The 23,650-nt window shown below is 49.2% G+C and overlaps 2 protein-coding genes and 1 pseudogene across 2 annotated transcripts; 2 read left to right on the forward strand and 1 right to left on the reverse strand.

Annotated features, from left to right (window-relative positions):
* Positions 1 to 4,847: 4,847 nt before the first annotated feature.
* On the forward strand, positions 4,848 to 7,286 carry LOC123127926 (pentatricopeptide repeat-containing protein At5g39350-like; annotated as a pseudogene).
* On the forward strand, positions 7,197 to 8,957 carry LOC123127927 (actin-depolymerizing factor 1). Its single transcript, XM_044547787.1, has 3 exons — positions 7,197 to 7,343; positions 7,444 to 7,709; positions 8,481 to 8,957. Exons 1-3 carry the CDS (start codon positions 7,341 to 7,343, stop codon positions 8,629 to 8,631), a joined length of 420 nt encoding a protein of 139 aa, XP_044403722.1. The 5' UTR covers positions 7,197 to 7,340; the 3' UTR covers positions 8,632 to 8,957.
* A 461-nt stretch (positions 8,958 to 9,418) lies between these two features.
* Positions 9,419 to 10,256, reverse strand: LOC123130746 (putative cyclin-dependent kinase F-2). Its single transcript, XM_044550564.1, has one exon. The coding sequence runs from the start codon at positions 9,921 to 9,923 to the stop codon at positions 9,435 to 9,437; it is 489 nt and encodes a 162-aa protein (XP_044406499.1). The 5' UTR covers positions 9,924 to 10,256; the 3' UTR covers positions 9,419 to 9,434.
* Positions 10,257 to 23,650: the final 13,394 nt, after the last annotated feature.

The following is a 23,650-nucleotide window of genomic DNA, read 5'->3' on the forward strand; positions in this document are numbered from 1 at the left end:
AGCATGGCCAATTCCTCTATCCACCGGCATATTTGGATTAACATATTGCAAGCTAGTTGCCGATGAATAAGAAGGAGAAACACTTTGTTGCATACTATCAGAAGTTCCCGTGTGAGGTGTTTCAACTTTATTAACCGAACTCATCATATTGTTCATCGGCATATGAATTTCTGGGGTTGCCGATGCATGGGAGTTGGAATACATATGTTGCATGTTGCTAAAATTATATGAAGTTGAAGCATGAAGATTATTCTGAATCGGCTGTTGCGCATAACAAGATGCTTGATTTATAAAACTAGGGCTAGCCGACACATTATGCTGATTAAACGATCTAGCAACACCATATGCATTATTTGCATCTACATAAGTGAATTGAGTATTCATATTACCTTTGTAGATTGCAAACCCTAGATGATGCTCTCTTCGTAGCAAGAACGTGCTGGAGACCATTCAAAGTTTCGTCCCCAGCGGAGTCATCAAAAAGTGTGTTTGCACACGAACACGTCACTGTGTACCTCCAACGCCGAGGGTGATGCACCGCAGCTCACGTCGAAGGAGACCGCCGGAAGCGCGGTACGCAAGACAATCCGGCGGGCACTTTTGTACACCCGAAACCCCACACGCCCGGGAGGGACCCCGTCAGGGCGCGCGGCGGCTATGGGCTGCCCTAGGTCGGCCTGACCGCCCCTAGGGCCTCGAGGTTCGCCGCCCGGCAATAAAGAAGAACGAACGAAGAACGAGGAAGAAGAAGAACTAGGGTTAAGAAGAAAAAATAAAAAAGTGGTAGATGAATTGATCGATTGTGTGTTGTTCAATTGGCCGTCACCCCTTAGATATATAAGAGGCGGCTGGACTTCCCGTGCAAGGAAAAGGCTTGGATTCACGTCCAAAACCCTAGTCAAATTCGGATTGGTTTTGTCCAAACTTTTCAAAACTGTTCGGTTTAAACTGGCTGCACCTTGCGGGTCTTTTTTATGGTGGTAAACGATCTCGGATGGAAACGACCCCAAAAGAAATCTTGACCGTTTCGACGAGACGAACAACTTTCATGTTGAACGTTTTTTGATCAGAGGTCATATTGAGGATCAAATCGGTCGCGCAAAACAGACTATTCCCTCGTGCTACCCATCAGACATGTGTCTGGTGGGGCGCGCCACATCTCGCTTCGTGACAGGGCTGCACTCCGATTGCTCTAACTTTTGCATACGAATTCAGATTTGGACGATTTTTATATCAAAATCGATCGTTTGGACGAGACGAAGACAACCGTGTAGATCATTTTTCCATTTGAGGTCGTCTTGGGGGCTTAATCGGCCAAACTGTACTCTGAATATAAGATCTTAGTACTTTGAGCATAGTTTCGGCCTTCGAGATGAAATCGGACGGTGATGACCCAAACTTTAAAGATGTTCATATCAACAATACGGAACTCTTTCATATAGATCACTTCTTCATTTGAGGCCATCTTAAATAAGTTCTTGACCATGCCAAAATCTGGTATCAACAATTTGGTGACTGATTGGATGACGGTGCAAACATTTTGTTCCATAAATTTGGTGATCCTAATTAGAGTTGCCCTAGAGGACTATGTATGTGATTTAAGACCTCGGGATCAATCCAAACAAATGTGATGAGCCTTGTTAGGATTTGTACAATGGTTGATAAGATATTCTTATATTAAGTCTTGCATGTAATTTAGAGATGACAAAAAGACATGCCTACAATGAGTCATCTTTTAGCCTTATCTTCAGTAACTAGCTACTTTTTCTAAAAACATGATGAGACATATTTTTCTAAGAGATCATCTTTTGTCTTTTCTTAAAGGGCGATACTCTACGCCGGCGCACCGGCCAAACGATTCGGCCGGTCCACCTAGGATTGTAGGATTCCTAGCGATGCCAATGATTGCTATCCATCGGATATGCCTCCCCCACTTTGCCCTTCTTCTTCAGTGAGTGCCGCACATCAGCTACAGGAGGCTGCGTCGCTATCGACCCCCCGCCATAATCCCCCGTGAGGCGACTGAGTCCGAAGCACCGCCGCACGCCGGGCTTGCCGACGTTCGCCGCCGCTCGCCGCCCTCACGCAATCTCCTCCCCCCGCTCAAAAATTGATCCATGGAGGCACGAATCCTCGCCGGTTCCAGCATGAAAAATCCTCATGCGCGCCACCAGATGCAGCTCCCGTCTCGTTGATGATTGCAGCTCCGTCGTCATCCCCCGCTTGCAGCTCAGCTCCGCCGTCGTCCCCTGCCTGCAGCTCTGCCGCTGTCCCCTGCTTACAGCTTATCTCCGCGGTCGATGGACCAATGGAGACGACGAAGTAACTTGCAAAAAATCACTATATATGGTTCCAGCAACCAAATTTGCCGCTTGTAGCATTTCAAGTCGCTAGTTGAAGCTCATTTTGCAATGGTCGAAGCATTTAGGCCACCTGGTTCCAGCATATTACCCGCAGGTTCCTCATCGCCGTCAAGGTCGCAGTACCATTGTGTCCGCTGTCTACCACTATCTTAGCAAACTCTGTTAGTAGCAAACTAACATCTCTGGTAGTAGCAAAACTCCAATACGGTTGCAGCAACAAAAATCCATCGCCGCCGTCGAGCAACATCGCCGTGGATGGAAGTAGCAAAAATTGACTTCGGTTCCAGCAAAATCAAACATGGTTATAGCAAAAATAATTGATCGGAAAAACACAGGGATGTAGCATCTCGTGAGAATGAATGTAGCAATCGTCAACACCCGTGGTAACAAAAAACTGACAAAAAGGTTGCATCAAGAAACACAGTCCTGGGTCTCGCATATCATGAAGATCAGATGTAGCAAGAATTCGACAAACACATGCAGTAACAAAAAATCAAAACGGTTGTAGCAAAATTGTTTGCCAGTTCCAGCAGAAAAACACCATGGGAGGAGATTTAGGGCGAGGGTAGGTGGAAGCAAAAACATGAGCCGGTTCTAGCAAAATCAAAACAAGGTTGTAGCTAGACAGGACGTTGGTGGTAGCAATTTTCATTACCGGTTGTAGCATGTAGCACAAAAATCCGCGCCGCTCGTCCTCGCCAAATGTTGCTTGGAGCAGCGCTGTCCGTCCTCGCCGTCCATGGTCACCACGCTCATCTAGCCCCTCGTCTCCAGCAAACAAGGATGGTGGTAGCAAAAAAGTTGGCTGAATCCAGCAAAAAAAGAACACGGTGGTAGCAAATTAGGAAAAGATGAGCCCCGGTTCCAGCAAACAAAGGATGGTGGTAGCAAAAACTTGAATGGATCCAGCAAATACAAAACACGGTGGCAGCAAATTTTGGAGCTCTTTCCAGCAAAAACAATGATTCCAACAAAAAAAACATCGTCTCCGTTTGCCGGCCACCGGGCGCAGTCGCCATGGTCGGCAGGCCACCCGGCGTAGGTCCCAGGACGACGGATGACTGGTTCCAGCATGGTTCGTCGCCGGTTCCGGCACGCGGCACGGTCGTGCAGTAGGAGCCCGCGGTCGATAAAAAAAAGCATCGGCGTTGGCCAGGTCGAACATGCGACGATGTCCCCCTGTACAGCCCCGCCCAATCTCCCAAGCATGACGCCCTCGCATCTGGCTTGCTTCTCAGCTAGCAGCCATTGCTGGGATTAAAGGGAGAGTGTTGTTCGGCTCGACGGCGGCGAGAAGCTGGGCGCTGGGATATGGCAGCAGAGAAAGAGATGAGGAAAAAAATGAGTGATACACACGTGAGAGGATAAGGAAGGAAGATGCTTCAGCGGTGGGGTGGGGTGGGCCTGGCAGAACACGTGGCTTGCGTACGATCGCTGGATCGTACAAGAATCCCACGACGCACGCGAGACCGGCGAAGCGTTTGGCCGGTGCGCCGGGTATAAACACTTCCCTTTCTTAAATAAGAGAAGATAAGTCTTTTCTTATAATTTCTTTTCTCTATCTCTTCTCTATAGATATGCTAGTACAAGTTCTACATGTATTGTATGGCTTTTAGACGCACATGTCAGATTACCTAAGAAACAAAATATTGGAGCATCCATATACATGCGAAGCATCTATTGAACATCTCTAAAACATGCATGGGTGAACTGATTGCTTTTTAACTACATCCAAGATAGTTACGCAATGCACTAGGGACAAAATGATCTTTTCACATCACACCTAATCCCGTTAGTGCCTAAAATAGACCAAAGTGCCATATAAGGAATGAAAATTATTTTAGGTGTCAAATAGGGAAGGAAATTTTACTTTAGGCCAAATAGGGAAATAAAATTTAAGAAAAGGCCAAATAAGGAATTCTCTCAAGATAAAACCATTGTACATGCCCGCTATCTTAGGAGTACCACATAGGATAAATAATAAGGTGGAGAAGAAAAAACTCATAAGAAAAGGCTTGTCTTCTAAGAGAAGACCAGAGATGATCACTTAGCACAATATGTCTTACCACGTTTTAAAGACTAGTTAGTTATTAAAGATAAGGCTAAGAGATGACTCATTATACATGCCCTTAGATAGCTATAAGGCTGGTCATAGTGGGGAGTAACTTATACTAGTGTCATGCATATGACACTAGTCTAAGTTATTATCTTCATAGTGCAAAGTAATATAGTAGTAGTATCATAGATGGTTTCATTTAATAGTTTGTAGACTCATCTTGCCTTGAAAAACGCTATGTTATAGTAACATATTATGTTATTACTTCTCATTAACTACTTGTCACATAAGTAATTTTTTTTTAAAGTACACTATATTACTATCTAAGTTACTTTCACTATGACTAGCCTAAAGTGTTCGGACCAATGTTTGCTGGCGTTTATAACGGTTTAACTGAGTTACAACTTACAAGTACACTCAAAAAGAAGGACCGAAGATCCAAGCACCCGCGGCCCTCCTCTGTTCCTGAATGATACTCCTACCCAGCCCGCTCGTGCGGCAATGCCTCGCCCTCCTCCACTCCAAGAACGCGATCCCCCTTGCTCCCACCACCACCGCCCAGCTCCACGCTCTCCCCCTAACGTCCGGCCACCTCCTCTACAGCAGCATCCATCCCCTCTTCATGCTGCACCGCGCCAGCGGCCGCCCCTCAGACGCCCACAACCTGCTCGCGCAAATGCCCCACCCACCTCCGGTCTCCTTAACGAACTCGCTCCTCCGCTCCTATACCGGGCTTGGCCACCACAAGGAGGCCGTCGCTCTTTACTCGCGGATGCGCGGCTTCGACCACCTCACCTTCCCCTTGGCCGCCAAGGCCTGCGCCGGCCTCCGCCTCGGCCGTACACGGGCGTGCTGTGCACTGTCGCTCGCTCGCCGCCGGCTTCGGCGGCGACGCGTACGTGCAGAATGCGTTGATATCCATGTACATGAGCTGCGGCGATGTTGCCGAGGCGGAGGCGGTGTTTCGTGCGATGCAGAACCGTTCGGTCGTGTCGTGGAATGCGGTGATTGCTGGGTGCGTCAAGAACGGCTGTGCAGAAAGGGCGTTGGAGGTGTTTGGCGAGATGGTTGGTGATGGTGCCGGTGTTGACCGTGCCACGATTGTGTCTGTGCTGCCAGCTTGTGCGCGAACCAAGAATTTGAGCATTGGAAGAGCTGTGCACCGGTTGGTTGAGGAAAGAGGCTTGGGGGACTATGCCGCGGTGAAGAACGCGCTGATTGATATGTATGGGAAGTGCGGGAGATTGGAGGATGCTCGCAGGGTCTTCGATGGACATAAATATGACAAGAATGTTGTTTCTTGGACAGTGATGATTGGTGCGTACGTGCTGAATGACCGTGTGGACGAGGCCTTTAATCTTGGTTTTGATATGCTCATGACTGGTGGTGCACCATGGCCGAATGGAGTGACCATGGCGTATCTACTCTCAGCTTGTTCCAGCTTGCCGTCATGGAGGCGTGCCAAGTGCACGCACGCAATGTGCATTAGACTTGGGCTTGAATCAGACATCGTTGTTGAGACTGCACTTATTGACACTTACGCGAAGTGCCATAAGATGAAGATGATGGAGTTGACACTTGAAAATGGCTCACGGCGGACAGAAACATGGAATGCGGCTATCTCTGGTTATAGTCGCAGTGAACGGGAGAAGAAAGCTGTAGAATTATTTAAGCGGATGATTGGAGAATCGGTGCGCCCAGACTCTGCAACACTTGCAAGCATCCTCCCTGCGTATGGAGAATCCGCGGACCTGAGACAAGCAAGGAACATCCACTGTTACTTGCTGACTCTTGGGTTTCTTCGGAGCACATCGATCACAACTGGTTTAGTCGATGTGTATGCCAAGGCAGGTGATCTGGACATGGCATGGGCACTCTTCGACGGGCTACCTGAAAAGGATGTTGTTGCCTGGACCACTATCCTCGCTGGGTACGGTATGCACGGACATGCCCGAACTGCCATCCTGCTATATGAACAGATGGTGGAGTTGGCGGTGAAGCCGAACACCGTGACGTTCACCTCCCTGCTGTACGCTTGCAGCCATGCAGGCTTGATAGACGAAGGCCTTCAGCTATTTGAGGACATGCGTAGCATTCATGGCGTGGTGCCAAATGTCGAGCACTACCTGTCCCTGATCGACATGATTGGGCGTGCTGGGAGGATCAAGGAGGCCTACCGCTTCATCAAAGATATGCCATTCGAGCCAAGTACCTCGGTATGGGGTGTTCTGCTGGGTGCTTGTGTTCTACACAAAAATGTTGAGTTTGGGGAGATTGCGGCGAAGCATCTGTTTGAGCTTGAGCCGGAGAACACCGGGAATCGTGTACTCCTTGGGAACATATATGCTGCAGCTGACAGATGGAACGATGTTCAGGATATCCGGAAAATGATGGGAAGAGAGGGTCTCATCAAAGAACCGGGATCTAGTTTGGTCGAGGCAAGGTCTGAACAATGCCGAACAGCGATGTTATAGAATGTAAGTCTTGCACTCGCGTCAGATATTATCAAAACGGTTTTTTCTTTACTGACACCATAAAAAGGAAGTGTCTTTTTTAAGAGTAAATATACACCACCCCATGTACCCTTGTTTTGATGCTGCAACGATTTCTCTGAGGGAGGGTCTGTCTATTATAGGGACGGGTGGTAGCGCGCATGTTGGGTTGGACACAAAAGTTTCTGGTTCTCCACCAAGGAGGGGCCATGCTTGGTCAAAAGCCCCTCCCTGGACGTGGTGGCATCATGCAGCAGGCCTCCCTATATTTTGCCTCCGCTCTCCTCTCTTTCAGGCCTTCAAATCTTGCCCCTGCTTGCGCGGCTGCACATCCCCCCCCCCCCCCCTTCCTTCCTCTTCCCCTCGCCACGCCCCTGTTTGCTTCTCAACCCGAGAAAGGAAGGAAGGAAACAGGAGAAAGCATCAACCATGGTGAGTACAGCTCAACCTCATTCTTCCACAATGCTGTTCAAGGAACCGTTCCCTATAATGGGGTGTGTGTTAACATGTTATGGCGCCTCCTTGTTGCTAGTCGAATTCCGCGTCCGGAATGGCCGTTTCCGACCAATGCAAACTCAAGTTCCAGGAACTCAAGGCGAAGAGGAGCTTCCGCTTCATCGTGTTCAAGATCAATGAGAAGGTGCAGCAGGTGGTGGTGGACAGGGTTGGGGAAAAAAATGAGAGCTATGATGATTTCACAGCCTGCTTGCCCGCTGACGAGTGCCGCTACGCGGTGTTTGATTTTGACTTCGTCACTGACGAGAACTGCCAGAAGAGCAAGATCTTCTTCATCTCTTGGTAACACCTGCTCGGATCACAAATATTGTTTATTTATTTTATAAATGTTCATAGAGTGTTGCATTTTCATAGTATATTACAAATTTCTTATTCAATCTTATGAAAGGCAGTTGCTGGTCCAAATTTATGAATTTAGACGGGATTCAGTTTGATAAAATCACCTCTGCATGTTAGATCAATGTAGTTCGGTATTTCATTTTCTTTATCATTTGGTTTCTACAAGCCATAATTCAACACACCCTTTGCCACTTATTGAGCAAACTAGTGCATTTATTCCATTGTCCACAAAAAAGTACATATTCGTTTCATATAACACTGGTGACCTAAACCTGTAATTTTGTTAGATCAGCTTGCAAGGGAAACGGGAAGACAATTACTAGCTTATTTACCACACGGAAATTGGGAACATAAATCCAATGTAGGAAGCATGGATCTTAAGAAACTTATATTAGAATCTCAAGAATTTGGTATTAAATTTTTGAATTGAAATTTGTGTTACAGATCGTAACACCAAGGAAGACATGCCTTGATCTTTTCTACCTATATTATGGTGGGCAGTTTTCAGCGTGACTTCAAAGTAAAACTCCAGAAAAGGCCATATGCTGTTTCTTCTAACAAGCTGCTTCCTGGTTTCAGTGCTCTGGAGTCTGCAGTATCGTAAATCCTTAAGCATGATCGTGTAAATGCACGACAAAACAGAAGTGGTTCCTGCTATTTTCAGCTGAAAACTGAAGCAGCGTTTTTTTGTGCATCCTGCTGTTTCTTCCACAGGGCTCCTGACACATCAAGGGTGAGGAGCAAGATGCTGTACGCGAGCTCCAAGGACCGCTTCAAGAGGGAGCTGGACGGCATCCAGGTGGAGCTACAGGCGACCGACCCGAGCGAGATGAGCATGGACATCGTAAAGGGGCGAGCCCTCTGAAGAAGAGAAAATCCGAGAACAGCTACTTACTACGTACACCCACATCCAAACCCAGGAGCAGGAGCAGAGGAGGCCTTCATCTGCGCCGGCTCCTGTTCTTGCAGTTCCTCCCCATCCATTTTCCCTGCCATTCTTTTCCTGGAAGCGAAGTGCTGTGTTCTGTATGAGACTGTATGCCGTCTTCATTCTTGTTTTCCCCCGTGTTTGGTGCCATAGTCTCTGACTACTGCTGTAAACTAGAACATATTCGCATTTGATGCCAGGTGTGAAAGCCTAATGTGGCGTAGGTAACCGCCGATTTTCACAAAAGAAGATTTATTTTATCCCATCTGTTGTTCTTGTTTATCTACTTCCCAATACTGTGATCTGTCTATATATTTGTCAGGAACCTTTGCCGTCGCAACAAATCATATTTTCGGGTGCAAACAGACATGCCCAGATTGCAACAGATGCGCAATTGTTCCTTCAAATAGTTGTACTACATCGTTTCTGGGCAAGAGTAGATTAGATTGATTTCCCCCAAATAATTGTACATTGTTCCACAAAAGCTGGAACAGAGACGATTACTCTGCAATCTGGAAGGAACAGAGTGCATTGCAACATTTACAACATCTTCAGCTCTAGAAGTTTTCGGCGAATATGAATTGATCATCAGCTACTCCTTCCTGGGCAACTGGCGATTGCCACCTCCTTGCCGACATCAGCACCAGCGGCAGCAGAGTTTGAGGCGTCGGCGAACCAGGGAAGCTTGAGCGCGCCGGCAGCCGTCAGCTGCTTGTCTGGGTTGCATGCGAGAAGGCCCTTCATGACCTCATATCCTTCCCCGGACAGCATCTGTCCTCCGGGATCAGCTTGCGCAGCCGGCTGCGCTGCTCCAGTTTCAGCGGCGGCATCGTGGAAGCGAACGGCAGGGAGGTGAACCCCGGCCATGTTGCGTCGTTCGGCGTTCCCAGCACCCCGAAGATAGTCCAGAGATAGGCGAACTCCTCGGGGCAGTGGCACGCGCCGCAGCAGTATGTCGCCGCTGACGAGCTCCGCCATGAAGCGACCAGCGACCACGCGTCCGTGAGCGCGTCGTAGTCCGGCTTCCCCATGAGCATCTCCGGCGTGCGGTACAGCTTCGTGCCGGCCTGCTTGCGCGGCGGCTGCTCGGTTTCCGACATGGCCAGTCCGAAGTCGCAGATCTTCAGGACTTCCCCGCCTTCCAGGACAAGGACGTTGCCGGGCTTGATGTCGCGGTGGACAATGCGGGACTCCTGCATCCCCTTGGCGCCCGTTAGGAGCTGCCGCATGAAGGCGTGCACGGTGGTCGGTGGCCTCCGGGAGCGGCGCGCCGCGTTTCTCGTGCAGGAAGCGGCTGAGGCTCTGCCCGACGAACAAATGACGAGGCCGGCTTCGCCGGTGTCGGGATCCCGCACGGTGCAGTGGAAGCCGACGACGTGAGGGTTGCCGCTGCACGCCTCGAGGAAGCGGGCCTCCCTCAGCAGTTCGCGCGGGTCGGCGGGCTCGTCGGCGCGGTCCGGCGACGAGCCGAGGAACTTGATCGCGACTGTTTGACCTGTGGCGCGGTGACGGCCCTTGTAGACGACGCTGTAGGTGCCCTCGCGGAGGTAAGAGCATCTCCACTCGTCGGCCCACAGGCGCACCCGCGGATTGTGGTTTGGCCCTTTGACCGGAGCTTTTTTTGGCCTTGGGTAATCTAGTTCTCAGCCACGCTCCCACATTTTGGCCTAAAGATGCGTATAAATTCAAACTTGACTTTTTTTGCTACCTAAAAACGCCACAAGTTCTGCGATCAACGGTTGCCACAAAGTTCGGCGATCACCATGCCACAATTCGGTGGCCGATCATACTCGAAAGTTCGGCGTTCAAAAGGAAGGACGCGTAGGCAATGCATCAAACGGCGGCGTGCTCCTCCGGCGTCGGACTGGCGGGAGTCGGCATGCTCGGACTGGTCAGCGTCGGCGCGGCTTCTGTGCTGGGCGTTGTGGAGGCATCATCACTCGGACTTGGCGGCGGTGTTGGGGTCGACGTGGGAGTTGGTGCGACCGTCGACGGCATCTGGTTCAAGATGAGGCCGCGCTCCGCCAGGTACCACGCCTTGACCTGCTCATCCATCCTCGACATGTCCGCCCCCATCAGGAATGCCAGGTCAGTGTTCCTCTTCTTCGCGGCGACGTTGGTCCGGAGTAGGTCGAGCTTGACGGCGCTGTTCGTCATCAACGCCGACCACCACGCCTTGAATTTCTCTTCCCTCTGGGCGGCGTGGTTCTTGGCATCGGCAATGCACTGCTTGATGAACACGTGCAGGCGCTCGGGAGCCGGTGCGGCGTCCTTCGCCATCTTGGCTCGTTTGTTGCCGTCAGGGCGTCCATCCGCCGCCCCCGGCATGGGCGCGTCCGACTTGTATGTCTCCTTGGCCTTGGCGAGGGTGCGCCGGACATCCGTCCACTTCTCACACCTCTCGATCCGGGAGAACACGTGGAGGTACTTGAACTCTTGGTCGGTGCTGCTGTCCTGGCGATACATGGCGAATATCCGAACCATCTGCGCCGAAGAACAAGTGTCGGCGACGCACACGACAAAAAGAAGCGAGAGCCGGCGTCTGTGCATACCTGACCCTCGACGTTGGCGCCGCTTACCGGGCGAGCCGCGATCTCCTCGACGATCCCATGCCATTTGTTGTAGGTCGTTTGGATGATCGCCTAATGGTTTGACATGGCCTTTGAGCCGCGCTGCATCTGGATGTGGCGAAGTAGGGGTCGGCCAACTTGCGCTCGTCGAACTCTGACTTGATGCGCTCCCAATACGTGTTGACGTTCTGGTTCGTGTTGGTGATCGGTGTCGGTGTCAAAACCGGTCGATCTCGGGTAGGGGGTCCCGAACTGTATGTCTAAGGATCAATGGTAATAGGAGACAAGGGGGACACAATGTTTACCCAGGTTCGGGCCCTCTTAATGGAGGTAAAAACCCTATGTCCTGCTTGATTGTATTTGATGAGTATAGGGTTACAAGAGCTGATCTATCTCGAGATCGTCATGGCTAAACCCTAGATGTCTAGCCTATATGAATTCTGATAGCCTCTACGGACTAACCCCTTCGGTTTATATAGATACCGGAGGGGCCTAGGGTTGTACAAAGTCGGTTTACAAAGAAAGAAAACTACGCATCCGGACTGCAAACTTGCCATCCACGCAAAGAAGAGTCCCATCCGGACACGGGGGAAGGCCTTCTACCTTGTATCTTCACGACCCATCAGTCTGATTCACAACACACGGACCGGACTCTCGAGGACCCCTTAGTCCAGGACTCCCTCAGTAGCCCCTGAACCAGTCTTCAATGATGATGTGTTCAGCTCGCAGATTGCCTTCGGCATTGCAAGGCGGGTTCCTTCTCCGCATACTTCAAAGTAGTCTTCTGAGCAAGAGAACTGTATCTGGCTCTGTATAACAGTTAGAACCCTCAACCACAAGGGTACAATACTTAATCAAAATAAGGTATGTCTACTGATAACTTTTTCGGGAAATATTACGTCTGGCCTTTTTATTATTTCGAACCGTTTTTGGCCTCCCGCTTCGTGTTTTGAGGCGCAACCTCCATTGACACGTCTTGTCAAAGAAGAGATCGTGTCCCCTTATTGCGGATTTCATCAATACGGGTTTGGGTAATCCAACCGTGCCATTCGCACGACCCCTTGGAAACAGGCGAGTTTTAAGGCTTCTGGGGGCGCTTGATATTCACTGCCTATATAAGCGGATAAAGATCCATCTTTTTACCCCTCGCCTTCTTCCTTCCTCAGCCTTCCCATCCTCGAGCTCCAGTGCCCAAGCTTCAATCTTTTCCACCACCCAACCTCTCCAGCCATGGCCGGATCCGGTTCGCAGGGAAAGTAGATGACTTCCTCCGTCACGGAGAAGAACGTCAGGGAACTCCGGGAAGCGGGTTACCTGGCTGCGAGTATCGCGCACATGCTCCCTACCAAAAAGCAGATCATCCCCCCTCCGGAGCCCGACGAGAGAGTGGTGTTTATCCCCCACTTCCTCCGCGGACTAGGGTTTCCTCTCCACCCTTTCGTCTGCGGCCTCATGTTCTATTATGGGCTAGATTTCCGCGATCTAGCCCCAAATTCCTTCCTCCACATTTCGGCGTTCATCGTCGTGTGCGAGGCACTCCTCTGCATCCCCCACTTTGGCCTATGGCTTAAGGTTTTCAACGTGAAGCCGAAAGTGGTCGACGGGCAACATGCGGACTGCGTCGGCGCCATGGTGAGCAAGCTCCCCAATGTCACCTGGCCCAAAGGGGCCTTCGTGGAGACCGTGAAGGGATGGCAACGGGAGTGGTTCTACATCACCGAACCCCGCGGCGCCACATGGACAGCCACTCCTGAGTTTAAATCTGGACCCCCAATGCGGCTCACGTCGTGGATTAACAAGGGCCTAGATTGGGCATCGTCCAATGAAGTGATCGTGCTACAAAAGCGCATAAAAATATGATAGAGAAGAACACCAGTCTCGCTGATGTGATCCAGGTGATGCTTTTCCGCCGGATCCTCCCCTGCCAGCGCCGTCCTCTCCACATGTGGGAGTTCAATCCGAAAGGTCCACGGATCCTGCAGCGATTCTTTGGCACGACGCACGAAGAGATCTGGAAGCTGCTTTTCAAGGCCCAGAAGTCATGGCCGGAGACGACCGATGAGATCGGCCTCGACTGCGCTCATCTGGCCACCCCGGTAAGTTTTCTAGTTTCCGAACATAACTTCAGTTCGTAAATCAAAGGGTATGTTGAGCCTTCCATCCTTCAAACAGGGCTGGACAAAGAAGGCGGAGCAGATCTAGTGTCTGGCTCCGCTACCCGAAGACCCAGCCATTCCCCTGCTAACGAGGATGCTAGTCCCGGCGCCATACCAGGCGCCAGAGAAGAAGGCCAATAAGAAGGACAAGGAGGCCAAAGGTGGCCTCCGCCATAAAGGTACTTCGGACGCTGCGTCTGGAGATACCGAAGCTCCCTCCTCCTATGAGGGAGATGAAGACGAAGAGGAGGAGGAGGAAGAGAGAAATTCTCCCCTTAAGGGGAGGAAGAAGAAAAGGGCGGCCTCTATGGACCTAGAGGAGGAGGCGTCCAAGAGGGGAAAGATATCCCTTTCGGACGGCTTGGACTCGGATGCCAAAGCCATCCCCGAGTGGCGCCTGATATGTCTCCGTCGTATCTATAATTTTTGATTCTTCCATGCCAATATTCTACAACTTTTATCTTTTAGCAACTTTTTATACTATTTTTGGGACTAACATATTGATCTAGTACCCAGTGCCAGTTCCTATATGTTGCATGTTTTTTGTTTCACAGAAAATTCATATCAAATGGAGTCCAAACGGGATAAAAACTGACAGAGATTTTTTTGGAATATATGTGATTTTTGGGAAGAAGAATCAACACGAGACGATGCGCAAAAGGGGGCCACGAGGCAGGGGGCGCGCCCCAGGGGGTCAGGCGCGCCCTGGGACCTCATGGCCACCCCGTAAGGCAGTTGGTGCCCTTGTTCCGCCTGAAGAAAGCCAATATCTGGATAGAGATCGTGTTAAAATTTCAGCCCAATCGGAGTTACGGATCTCCGGGAATTTAAGAAATGGTGAAAAGGCAGAAAAAAACGTAGAAACAGAGAGAGAGAGAGAGACATATCCAATCTCGGAGGGGCTCTCGCCCCTCCGCCGCCATGGAGGCCATGGACCAGAGGGGAAGCCCTTCTCCCATCTAGGGAGAAGGTCAAGGAATAAGAAGAAGAAGAAGGGGGGGGGGCTCTCTCCCCCTCTTTCCCGGTGGCGCCGGAATGCCGCCGGGGCCATCATCGTGTGACGGCGATCTACACCAACACCTCCGTCATATTCACCAACATCTTCATCACCTTCCCCCATCTATCTACAACGTTCCACTCTCCCACAACCCGCTGTACCCTCTACTTGAACATGGTGCTTTATGCTTCATATTATTATCCAATGATATGTTGCCATCCTATGATGTCTGAGTAGATTTTCGTTGTCCTATCGGTAATTGGTGAATTGCTATGATTGGTTTAATTTGCTTGTGGTTATGTTGCTGTCCTTTGGTGCCCATCATATGAGCGCGTGCGTGGATCACACCATAGGGTTAGTTGTATGTTGATAGGACTATGTATTGGAGGGCAAGAGTGACAGAAGCTTCAACCTAGCATAGAAATTGATGCATACGGGATTGAAGGGGGACCAATATATCTTAATGCTATGGTTGGGTTTTACCTTAATGAATGTTAGTAGTTGCGAATGCTTGCTAATAGTTCCAATCATAAGTGCATAGAATTCCATGTGAGGGATGACATGCTAGCAGTGGCCTCTCCCACATAAAACTTGCTACCGGTCTAGTAAAGTAGTCAATTGCTTAGGGACAATTTCACAAATCCTACCACCACTTTTCCACACTCGTTATACTAACTTTATTGCTTCTTTACCTAAAACAGCCCCTAGCGTTTATTTACGTGCTCTTTATATTCTTGCAAACCTATCCCGTTACACCTACAAAGTACTACTAGTTTCATACTTGTTCTAGGTAAAGCGAACACTAAGCGTGCGTAGAGTTGTATCGATGGTCGATAGAACCCGAGGGAATATTTGTTCTACCTTTAGCTCCTCGTTGGGTTCGACACTCTTACTTATCGAAAGAGGCTACAATTGATCCCCTATACTTGTGGGTTATCAAGACCTTTTTCTGGCGCCGTTGCCTGGGAGTTATAGCGTGGGGTGAATATTCTCGTGTGTGCTTGTTTGCTTTATCACTAAGTAGTTTTTATTTTGTGCTCTTGTTTTCTATCTTTAGTTATGGGTAGGAAACGCAAAATACCAAAAAAATTAGTTGTACCTACTACACCAATGGTTGAAGAACCACTCAAAATCTATCACACTCCTGAAGCTTTTTACTTGGATCGTCTTCGATCCCTATGTGCTCGTGTTGAAACCCTAACTAGCTTAGTTGAGGGCAAATCTTTAGATGAGCATGCTTGTTATGTGCGACACCGCTTATCTCGAAAAGGGAAACTTTTACTGGATCAAATTCATCGCTTGCAATGCTATGCTTGGAATTTATGTGAAATATATGATTTTACTTGTTGTTCCGAAGACCCTAAGAAACACCTTCCCTACCAATGTGAGTTTAGTGATAATGGAATCGTATCTTCGTATGCTAAGGGTGTTTATAATTACTATGATGTTCAACAAATTGAAGAATTTGTTGCTTTTAAGGGTGCTTATGAAATTGCTTCTTTGATTGGAAAGTATGATGCTACTCTTTACAAATCTGAAAATTTTGCCATACTTAAATATTGTTATGATAATTATGCTTCTAATGCCTATGTTACACCATATATTGAGGACTCCTCCGCTGTCCAAGAAGAGACTAATATTTTGCAGGAGTCTATGGAAGAAGGAATTGATGAAACTGTGGGCTCATTGGATGAAAAAGATGATGAGGAGAGCGAAGAACAAAAGGAGGAAGAGCGGATTAGCTACCCGTGCCCACCTTCTAATGAGAGTAACTCTTCAACTCATACATTGTTTAATTTCTCTTTGTGCTTACCAAAGGATGATTGCTATGATGATTGTTATGATCCCGTTGATTCGTTTGAAATATCCATTTTTGATGATGCTTGCTATGCTTGTGGCCAAGATGCCAATATGAATTATTATTATGGAGATGAACTTGCTATAGTTCCTTATGTTAAACATGAAATTGTTGCTATTGCACCCACGCATGATAGTCCTATTATCTTTTTTTTAATTCTCCCAACTACACTATATCGGAGAAGTTTGCCCTTATTAAGGATTATATTAACGGGTTGCATTTTACTACTACACATGATGATTTTGATAGATATAATATGCATGTGCTTGGTGCTCCTACTTGCAATTATTATGAGATAGGAACTACATCTCCGCCTCTCCATGTTTCCAATATGATAAAATTGCAGGAAACTGTTTATACTATGCATTGGCCTTTACTATGTGTGCATGAATTGTTCTTTTATGACATGCCGATGCATATGAAGAGAGTTAGACTTCATTGTTGCATGATCTATGTTGCTTTGTGCTCACTACTAAATCACAAATCATTTTTAATTAAAATTGGCTTTGATATACCTTGGGATCCGGGTGGATCCATTACTTGAGCACTATATGCCTAGCTTAATGGCTTTAAAGAAAGCATTGCCAGGGAGACAACCCGGAAGTTTTAAAGAGTCATTTATTTCTGTTGAGTGCTTTTATGAAGTTTAAAAATAAAAAAATAAAGAGGGGAACCCAAAACTTTTCAAAAAGGAAAGTGAAAGTGAGAGAGACATGCATTGTTGAAGTGGGGGAGCTCCTTGAACTTTGTTCATGCTCACGAAAACTTTGTGAATCTTGATTACAGAAACTTTTCAATAAAAATAATTGAGGGAGTCCTGGATTAGGGGGTCTCCGGACAACCGGACTATATCCTTTGGCCGGACTATTGGACTATGAAGATACAAGATTGAAGACTTCGTCTCGTGTCCGGATGGGACTCTACTTGGCGTGGAAGGCAAGCTAGGCAATATGGATATGTATATCTCCTCCTTTGTAACCGACCTTGTGTAACCCTAGCCCTTTCCGGTGTCTATATAAACCGGAGGGTTTTATCAGTAGGACAACATACAATCATACTATAGGCTAGCTTCTAGGGTTTAGCCTCTTCGATCTCGTGGTAGATCAATTCTTGTAATACTCATATCATCAAGAATAAATCAAGCAGGACGTAGGGTTTTACCTCCATCAAGAGGGCCCGAACCTGGGTAAAACATCGTGTCCCCTGCCTCCTGTTACCATCCGCCTTAGACGCATAGTTCGGGACCCCCTACCCGAGATCCGCCGGTTTTGACACCGACATTGGTGCTTTCATTGAGAGTTCCTCTGTGTCATCGCCGTTAGGCTTGATGGCTCCTACTATCATCGATAGTGATGCAATCCAGGGTGAGACTTTTCTCCCCGGACAGATCTTTATGTTCGGCGGCTTCGCACTGCGGGCCAACTCGCTTGGCCATCTGGAGCAGATCGAAAGTTATGCCCCTGGCCACCAGGTCAGGTTTGGAAGCTTAAACTACACGACCAATATCCGCGGAGACTTGATCTTCGACGGATTCGAGCCTCTGCCTTGTGCGTCACGCGGTCACGATGAGTATGATTTAGCTCTGCCATCGGATAGTGTTCCAGAAATCACACCGGCAGCCGCTCCGACCCTTAATTCGGAGCCAGTTGCGCCTCCCATGGACGGGTGGATAGACCCCGCCAGAAAGGCCGCATCCCCAACGGCGATCGAGCCGAATATCGATCTTACCCTTCACGAGAGCCGTGTTGTTAAACTGCCGGATACTTCTCCGGCCACGGACTCCGAACCGCCTGCGCCCGTTGCTATCGAATCTGGTTGGGCGCCGATCATGGAGTTTACCTCCGCAGATATCTTTCAGCACTCGCCCTTCAGCGACATACTGAATTCATTAAAGTCTCTCTCCTTATCAGGAGAGTCCTGGCTGAACTATGTCCGGCAGGATTGGGATGCGGATGACAAAGAAATTCGCCGCCCACCCACCACCCACTTAGTAGCCACTATCGATGACTTAACCAACATGCCCGACTCCGACTCCGAAGACATCCACGTTATGGACGACGATGCAGGAGACGAACAGGAACAACTGCCCACAGGGCACTGGATGCCCACTTCATCACATGACGTATACATGGTGGACACACCAAAAGAAGACAACAACGAGGAACGGAAGGACGCAACGAAGGGTTGTCCCCTCGAGAAGCAGTCAAAGCGGCAGCGTAAGCGCCACTCCAAATCCCGCCTCGGCAGAAACAACGATCATATAGACCCAGTGTTAGAGCAGGGTGAACCATCGCCGGACCACGGCAACACGGAGAATCAAACCGAACAACCCGACTCTGTCAAAGATAATAGTCCGGACGACATCACACCAGACAGACACCCGGAGCAACATAATGCCCGTAAAAGGCTTGTTGCCACCGCGAGGAGTCTAAAGAAGCAGAAGCAAAGGCTCAAGGCTGCGCAAGACACACTCCGAATCAGATGGAGTAAAGTACTCAACACAACAGCAAAGTACGGCGGTAGTCGCCCCACCAAGAGCTACCCGAAGCGGAAGTTGCTACCTGAATTCGATGAGGAGGCCTTAGATCCCCCGCAACCAGAAATTAAAACGGCCATCTAGCCGGATAGACGACCTCACGGCCAACATAATGCGGCAACCGATGCCGCACACAAGCCAGTACGCGATCCACGCGAGGGCTCGCATCAAAAGGACGACACAACCAGATCCATCTACGGACCATGCAAGCGCGCTCCAGCATGCAACACAACACAACACACATCCAAACAATGCGGTACACCCAAATACAGGGGTGCCGCACACCCCCTATGTTTCACCAATGAGGTGCTAGACCATGAATTTCCAGAGGGATTCAAACCCGTAAACATAGAGGCATACAACGGAACAACAGACCCTGGGCTCTGGATTGAGGACTATCCTCCATATCCATATGGCTCAAGGAGATGATCTCCATGCCATTAAGTATTTACCCCTCAAACTCAAAGGGCCAGCTCGGCACTGGCTTAAAAGCCTCCCAGAAAGCTCCATTGGAAGCTGGGAAGAGCTCGAAGACGCTTTTCGGGCAAATTTTCAAGGGACTTATGTCCGACCTCCGGACGCGGACGATTTGAGTCATATAACTCAACAGCTCGGAGAGTCAGCCCGAAAGCTTTGGAACATGTTTCTTACTAAAAAGAACCAAATAGTCGACTATCCGTATGCCGAAGCCTTGGCAGCTTTTAAGCACAACGTCCGCGACGAATGGCTTGCCAGACACCTGGGCCAAGAAAAGCCGAGAACAATGGCAGCATTAACAAGCCTCATGACACGCTTTTGCGTGGGTGAGGACAGCTGGCTAGCCAGATGCAGCACCAGCGACCCAAGTACATCCGAAGTTAGAGATGAAAATGGGAAATCACGATGCAGCAAAAAAAATAAGCGTCGGAATAAAGAAGACAGCCCGAAGAGCACGGCGGTAAACGCCGGATTCAGAAGCTCTCGGCCAGGTCAGCAAAAGCTGCCCTCTAAAGGCGCCAGAGATGAACTGTCCAGCCTAAACAAAATTCTGGACCAAATATGTCAGATCCATAGCACCCCTGATAAACCCGCAAATCATAACCACAGAGAATGTTGGGTCTTCAAGCAGTCCGGCAAGCTCAACACCGTAGACAAGGGGGAGGATACACCAAGCGAAGACGAGGATGAGCCTCTCAAGCAAGACACTGGGGAACAAAAGAAATTTCCACCACAAGTCAAAACAATGAACGTGTTACACGTGATCAAGGGGAGAAACAAAGCGGCACTCCCAGAGAAATATGCCCAAGGGCCTATCACCGCGGAGTCCTGCCACTATTCGTCTCAACCAGTCACTTTCGACCATCGGGATTACTCAGCAAGTATCTGGCGTGCAGGATGGGCTGCCTTGGTATTAGACCCAATAATTGACGAATACCATTTCACACGAGTCCTGATGGACGGTGGCATCAGTCTAAACCTGATATATCAGGACACAATCCGCAAAATGGGGATAGACCCAACGAAAATTTGCCACAACAATACTACCTTTAAAGGAGTAACGCCAGGCCCAGGGGCTCATTGCACGGGATCCCTGCTACTAGAGGTTATATTCGGCTTCCCCGATAACTTCTGTAGCGAAAATTTAACCTTCCACATTGCTCCGTTCCAAAGTGGCTATCAAGCACTACTTGGAGCGAAGCTTTTGCTCGCTTTAATGCAATACCGCATTATGCTTCCCTCATGCTTAAGATGCTTGGTCCACGTGGCATCATTACAGCAAATGGAAATATTGAGCAATCCCTGCGCGCCGAAGAGAGTGCGGTTGCCTTGGCAGCCGCACACTAGAACGACCTCACCAACTAAAGCATTAGATAGGTCGTCAAGACTACGGAGGTTAGACGAGTCCGACGTAGCTATATGTAATTCATACAGGTTTGATGGCCACACCCCTATTACAAATACAAGGGGGTCAACGCGCGCAGACAAGTGGCAATTTTTACTCATCTTGAATTGTACATGGTTTCTTTAAACCTACCTTTTTGCACGACAACTTTTCACCTAAGTTTCTCTCTTTTATAGATGACCATCGTGCTACACCCATCCAGGATACGACACAACGGAGACACATGCGCAGACGTGCAACAGGGACCCATTCCAAGGATACTTTTTAGATTAAGACCCTGCGTAAACCTTTCTTACTGTCTCTTGTTGATACACATCCCTCGGATTCTCAGTACTATTGAGAAGGATGCTGGCGTCTTGGCATGTGGCCATGTCAGAATAATGCACGTACCTGGACACCAGGGGCTTCTTACAAAGGGCACTGTTTAGGCTCGGTTTATACCATAAAGACCGAATACCTTAGGGAGTGTTCGGCATCGTGAGTTTGGCCTTATATGCATCAGCTCCGAATCATGTCTTTGGTCAAATGTTGGGTTTGCCCGGCTCCTGTGTTTTGCTGCCTTACGTTCCGCTCTATCGGCTAAGGCGGCACCAGGAGAACTACTGCGATTGTGCCCCGGGTCATCCGGACGAGCACCTCAGTAGAGAAAGCCGAAAACTGACTGTCATGATATAGCGTGAGACTGGTCAACCACTCGATGACCTATCGGAATGTTAGAATTCCTCCGCCTTAACGAAGGGCCGTTTCCCGGCCAGGCATGTACGCACCCCGAATTCGGGAGAGTGCGGAGCCACCAGGGGCTATATAGTAGCCCCACCGTCAAACTCCTATGGCTAAGTGAAAGTGTTAAAGCATTATAGTCCGGTTGCCTCGTTCGCTGCGCTATCACCTCCTTAATAGGACCAAGACGTTGGATTAAGTGTGAACACGCGTCTTCTGCGAACACCTCCGCATTATATGCGTGGGGGTTGAAGTCGACGACTGCAATCTTTCAGGTTATATACATATATACATAAACAGCCGCACAGGAGGCATCATATTACTTCCAGGCAAAAGTATAAATATAGCCTTAATAAATTTCATAAAAACATTGTGTTTACAATGGGAATACATGTCACTCAAACATAATATTCTTCGAGCACTGGGCCTCTATCAAACGAGCACCCTCGAGAACTTCTTCGAAATAATGCTCGGCAGCCACTCGGCCTATGGCCGAACCCTGCGCCGCAACAGTGGTAGCATCCATCTCCGCCCAGTATGCTTTGACACGGGCAAGGGCCATCCGCGAGCCTTCTATACACGCCGACCTCTTCATCACATTGATGCGCGGCACCGCTCCAAGGAACTGCTGCACTAAGCTGAAATAGCTGTTCGGCTTCGGTTTTTCCGGCCAAAGATGATCTACGACGGACCTCATGGCGAGTCCGGACAACCTATTGAGTTCGGCCCATTCGGCTAGCTGATCATTCAATGGAAGCGGACGCTCTAGAACGTTAAACTGCGACCAGAACAGCTTGTCCACTTCACGATCTGTTTGATCTCGGAAGTATTCGGCCGCATCGACAGCGCTCGCCGCCAAGTCCATATACGCGTCTGCCGAACTCCACAGCCGATCCAGAGGGGCATACCGCGGATCTTCAAACTTCCTCCGCAGCATAAAGGGCTTCCCAGCCGCAATATCCCTGGCTTCACGCAGCTCCTCCTTCTTCGCTCTCATAGCAGAGCGGGTGTCTTTGGTCGCCATCGTGGCCTTTTCAAGGTCCGTCGCCTTCACTCGGTTTTCTTCTTCAAGGAACTGGCAACCGTCGGTAGTGTCTTTTAACTTTACATCCATCTTGGCCATTTTCTCTTTGCTCTCATAATGCGCGGCCTTCTCGGCTCTCAACTCTTCGGCCGCCTTCAAAGCAGCCGCATTACTACTCCTTGCTTGTTCTTTGGCTCGGGCAAGTTCCGCCCGAAGGGTCTCCATGGTGGCAGCTCCATCTGCAGTCACAACATATTAAAGATACTGGCATCATGCTGCTCTTACTATGTGACATTCACCAGAAAACATTACTTACCCTGTGCCTCGTCAAGCTGCTTGTTAACAAGCTCGATGTCGGCATCTGCCGCATCCAGTTGCCGCTTTAGTTCGGCAAACTCATTAGTCCGGCTAGCCACCGGAGCTTCCACCACCTGCACATAAAGGCAGTTTGGTTATTACCTGGGACTATGATCCTCTGTTCGCCGCCGTTCTCGACGACAACCAGAGTCTCAGGGGCTACTATCTACACAGGGCACACCTAAAAATGTGCGGTACTATCAAAAGTATATCATTTCACGTACCTCAAAGCCCGTCAGTAGACTCATAAAAGCTTCATGCAATCCGCTTTCGGCGGACGAAATCCTTTCCATCACCGTACCCATCAACATATGGTGTTCTTCTGAGATGGCCGCTCGCTCCAACAGCTCCCTCAGTACGTCCGACCGCATACCAGACGACGCCGAACTCTTTTGTTTGCTCTATTCGAGAGCCGGACGCTGGGCACTTTGGGTGACTATAGGATTATCTTCTGGCCTCACCGGATATGGAGAGTCCCTCCGTGACGACACTTCAAGGTCGCCCGCTTCTTGAGCGGGGGAGTCCAAGGGAGGCGTTTCGCTCTCCATCATCTCCGGAAAAAGATCCCCCGAAGACGAGCTCTGCTGAGAAGGGCTAAGATCCGAACTGCAAGATAAATGCTTCGGTTATTTTCCTCAGAGGTAAGGCAGTATATCTTCACCAATAAAGTACTTTTTGATTACTTACAACTCGTTAGAGGGCAGATCCCCACGCGTACTTTGTGCGGCAAGAGCACCCTCCAAGGCAGGACCCTCTGGTGGAGATTTCTTCTCCCGTTTGGAAACCTTGGTTTCCGGATCTTCAGAGGTAGTCCTCTTCCTTCCCCGGGGTGAGAGAATGTCAAATTCCTCCCCTT

Source organism: Triticum aestivum, chromosome 6A (assembly GCF_018294505.1).
Source record: "Triticum aestivum cultivar Chinese Spring chromosome 6A, IWGSC CS RefSeq v2.1, whole genome shotgun sequence".
NCBI lineage: Eukaryota > Viridiplantae > Streptophyta > Magnoliopsida > Poales > Poaceae > Triticum > Triticum aestivum.

What these genes read in the sequence shown, in the direction of transcription:
- LOC123127927 (XM_044547787.1), top strand. An exon ending in AAGATCTTCTTCATCTCTTG is followed by an intron (nt 7,710 to 8,480) that starts GTAACACCTGCT and finishes TTTCTTCCACAG; the next exon opens with GGCTCCTGACACATCAAGGG.
- LOC123130746 (XM_044550564.1), bottom strand. Translation starts at nt 9,923, where the DNA reads ATGCGGCAGCTCCTAACGGGCGCCAAGGGGATGCAGGAGTCCCGCATT.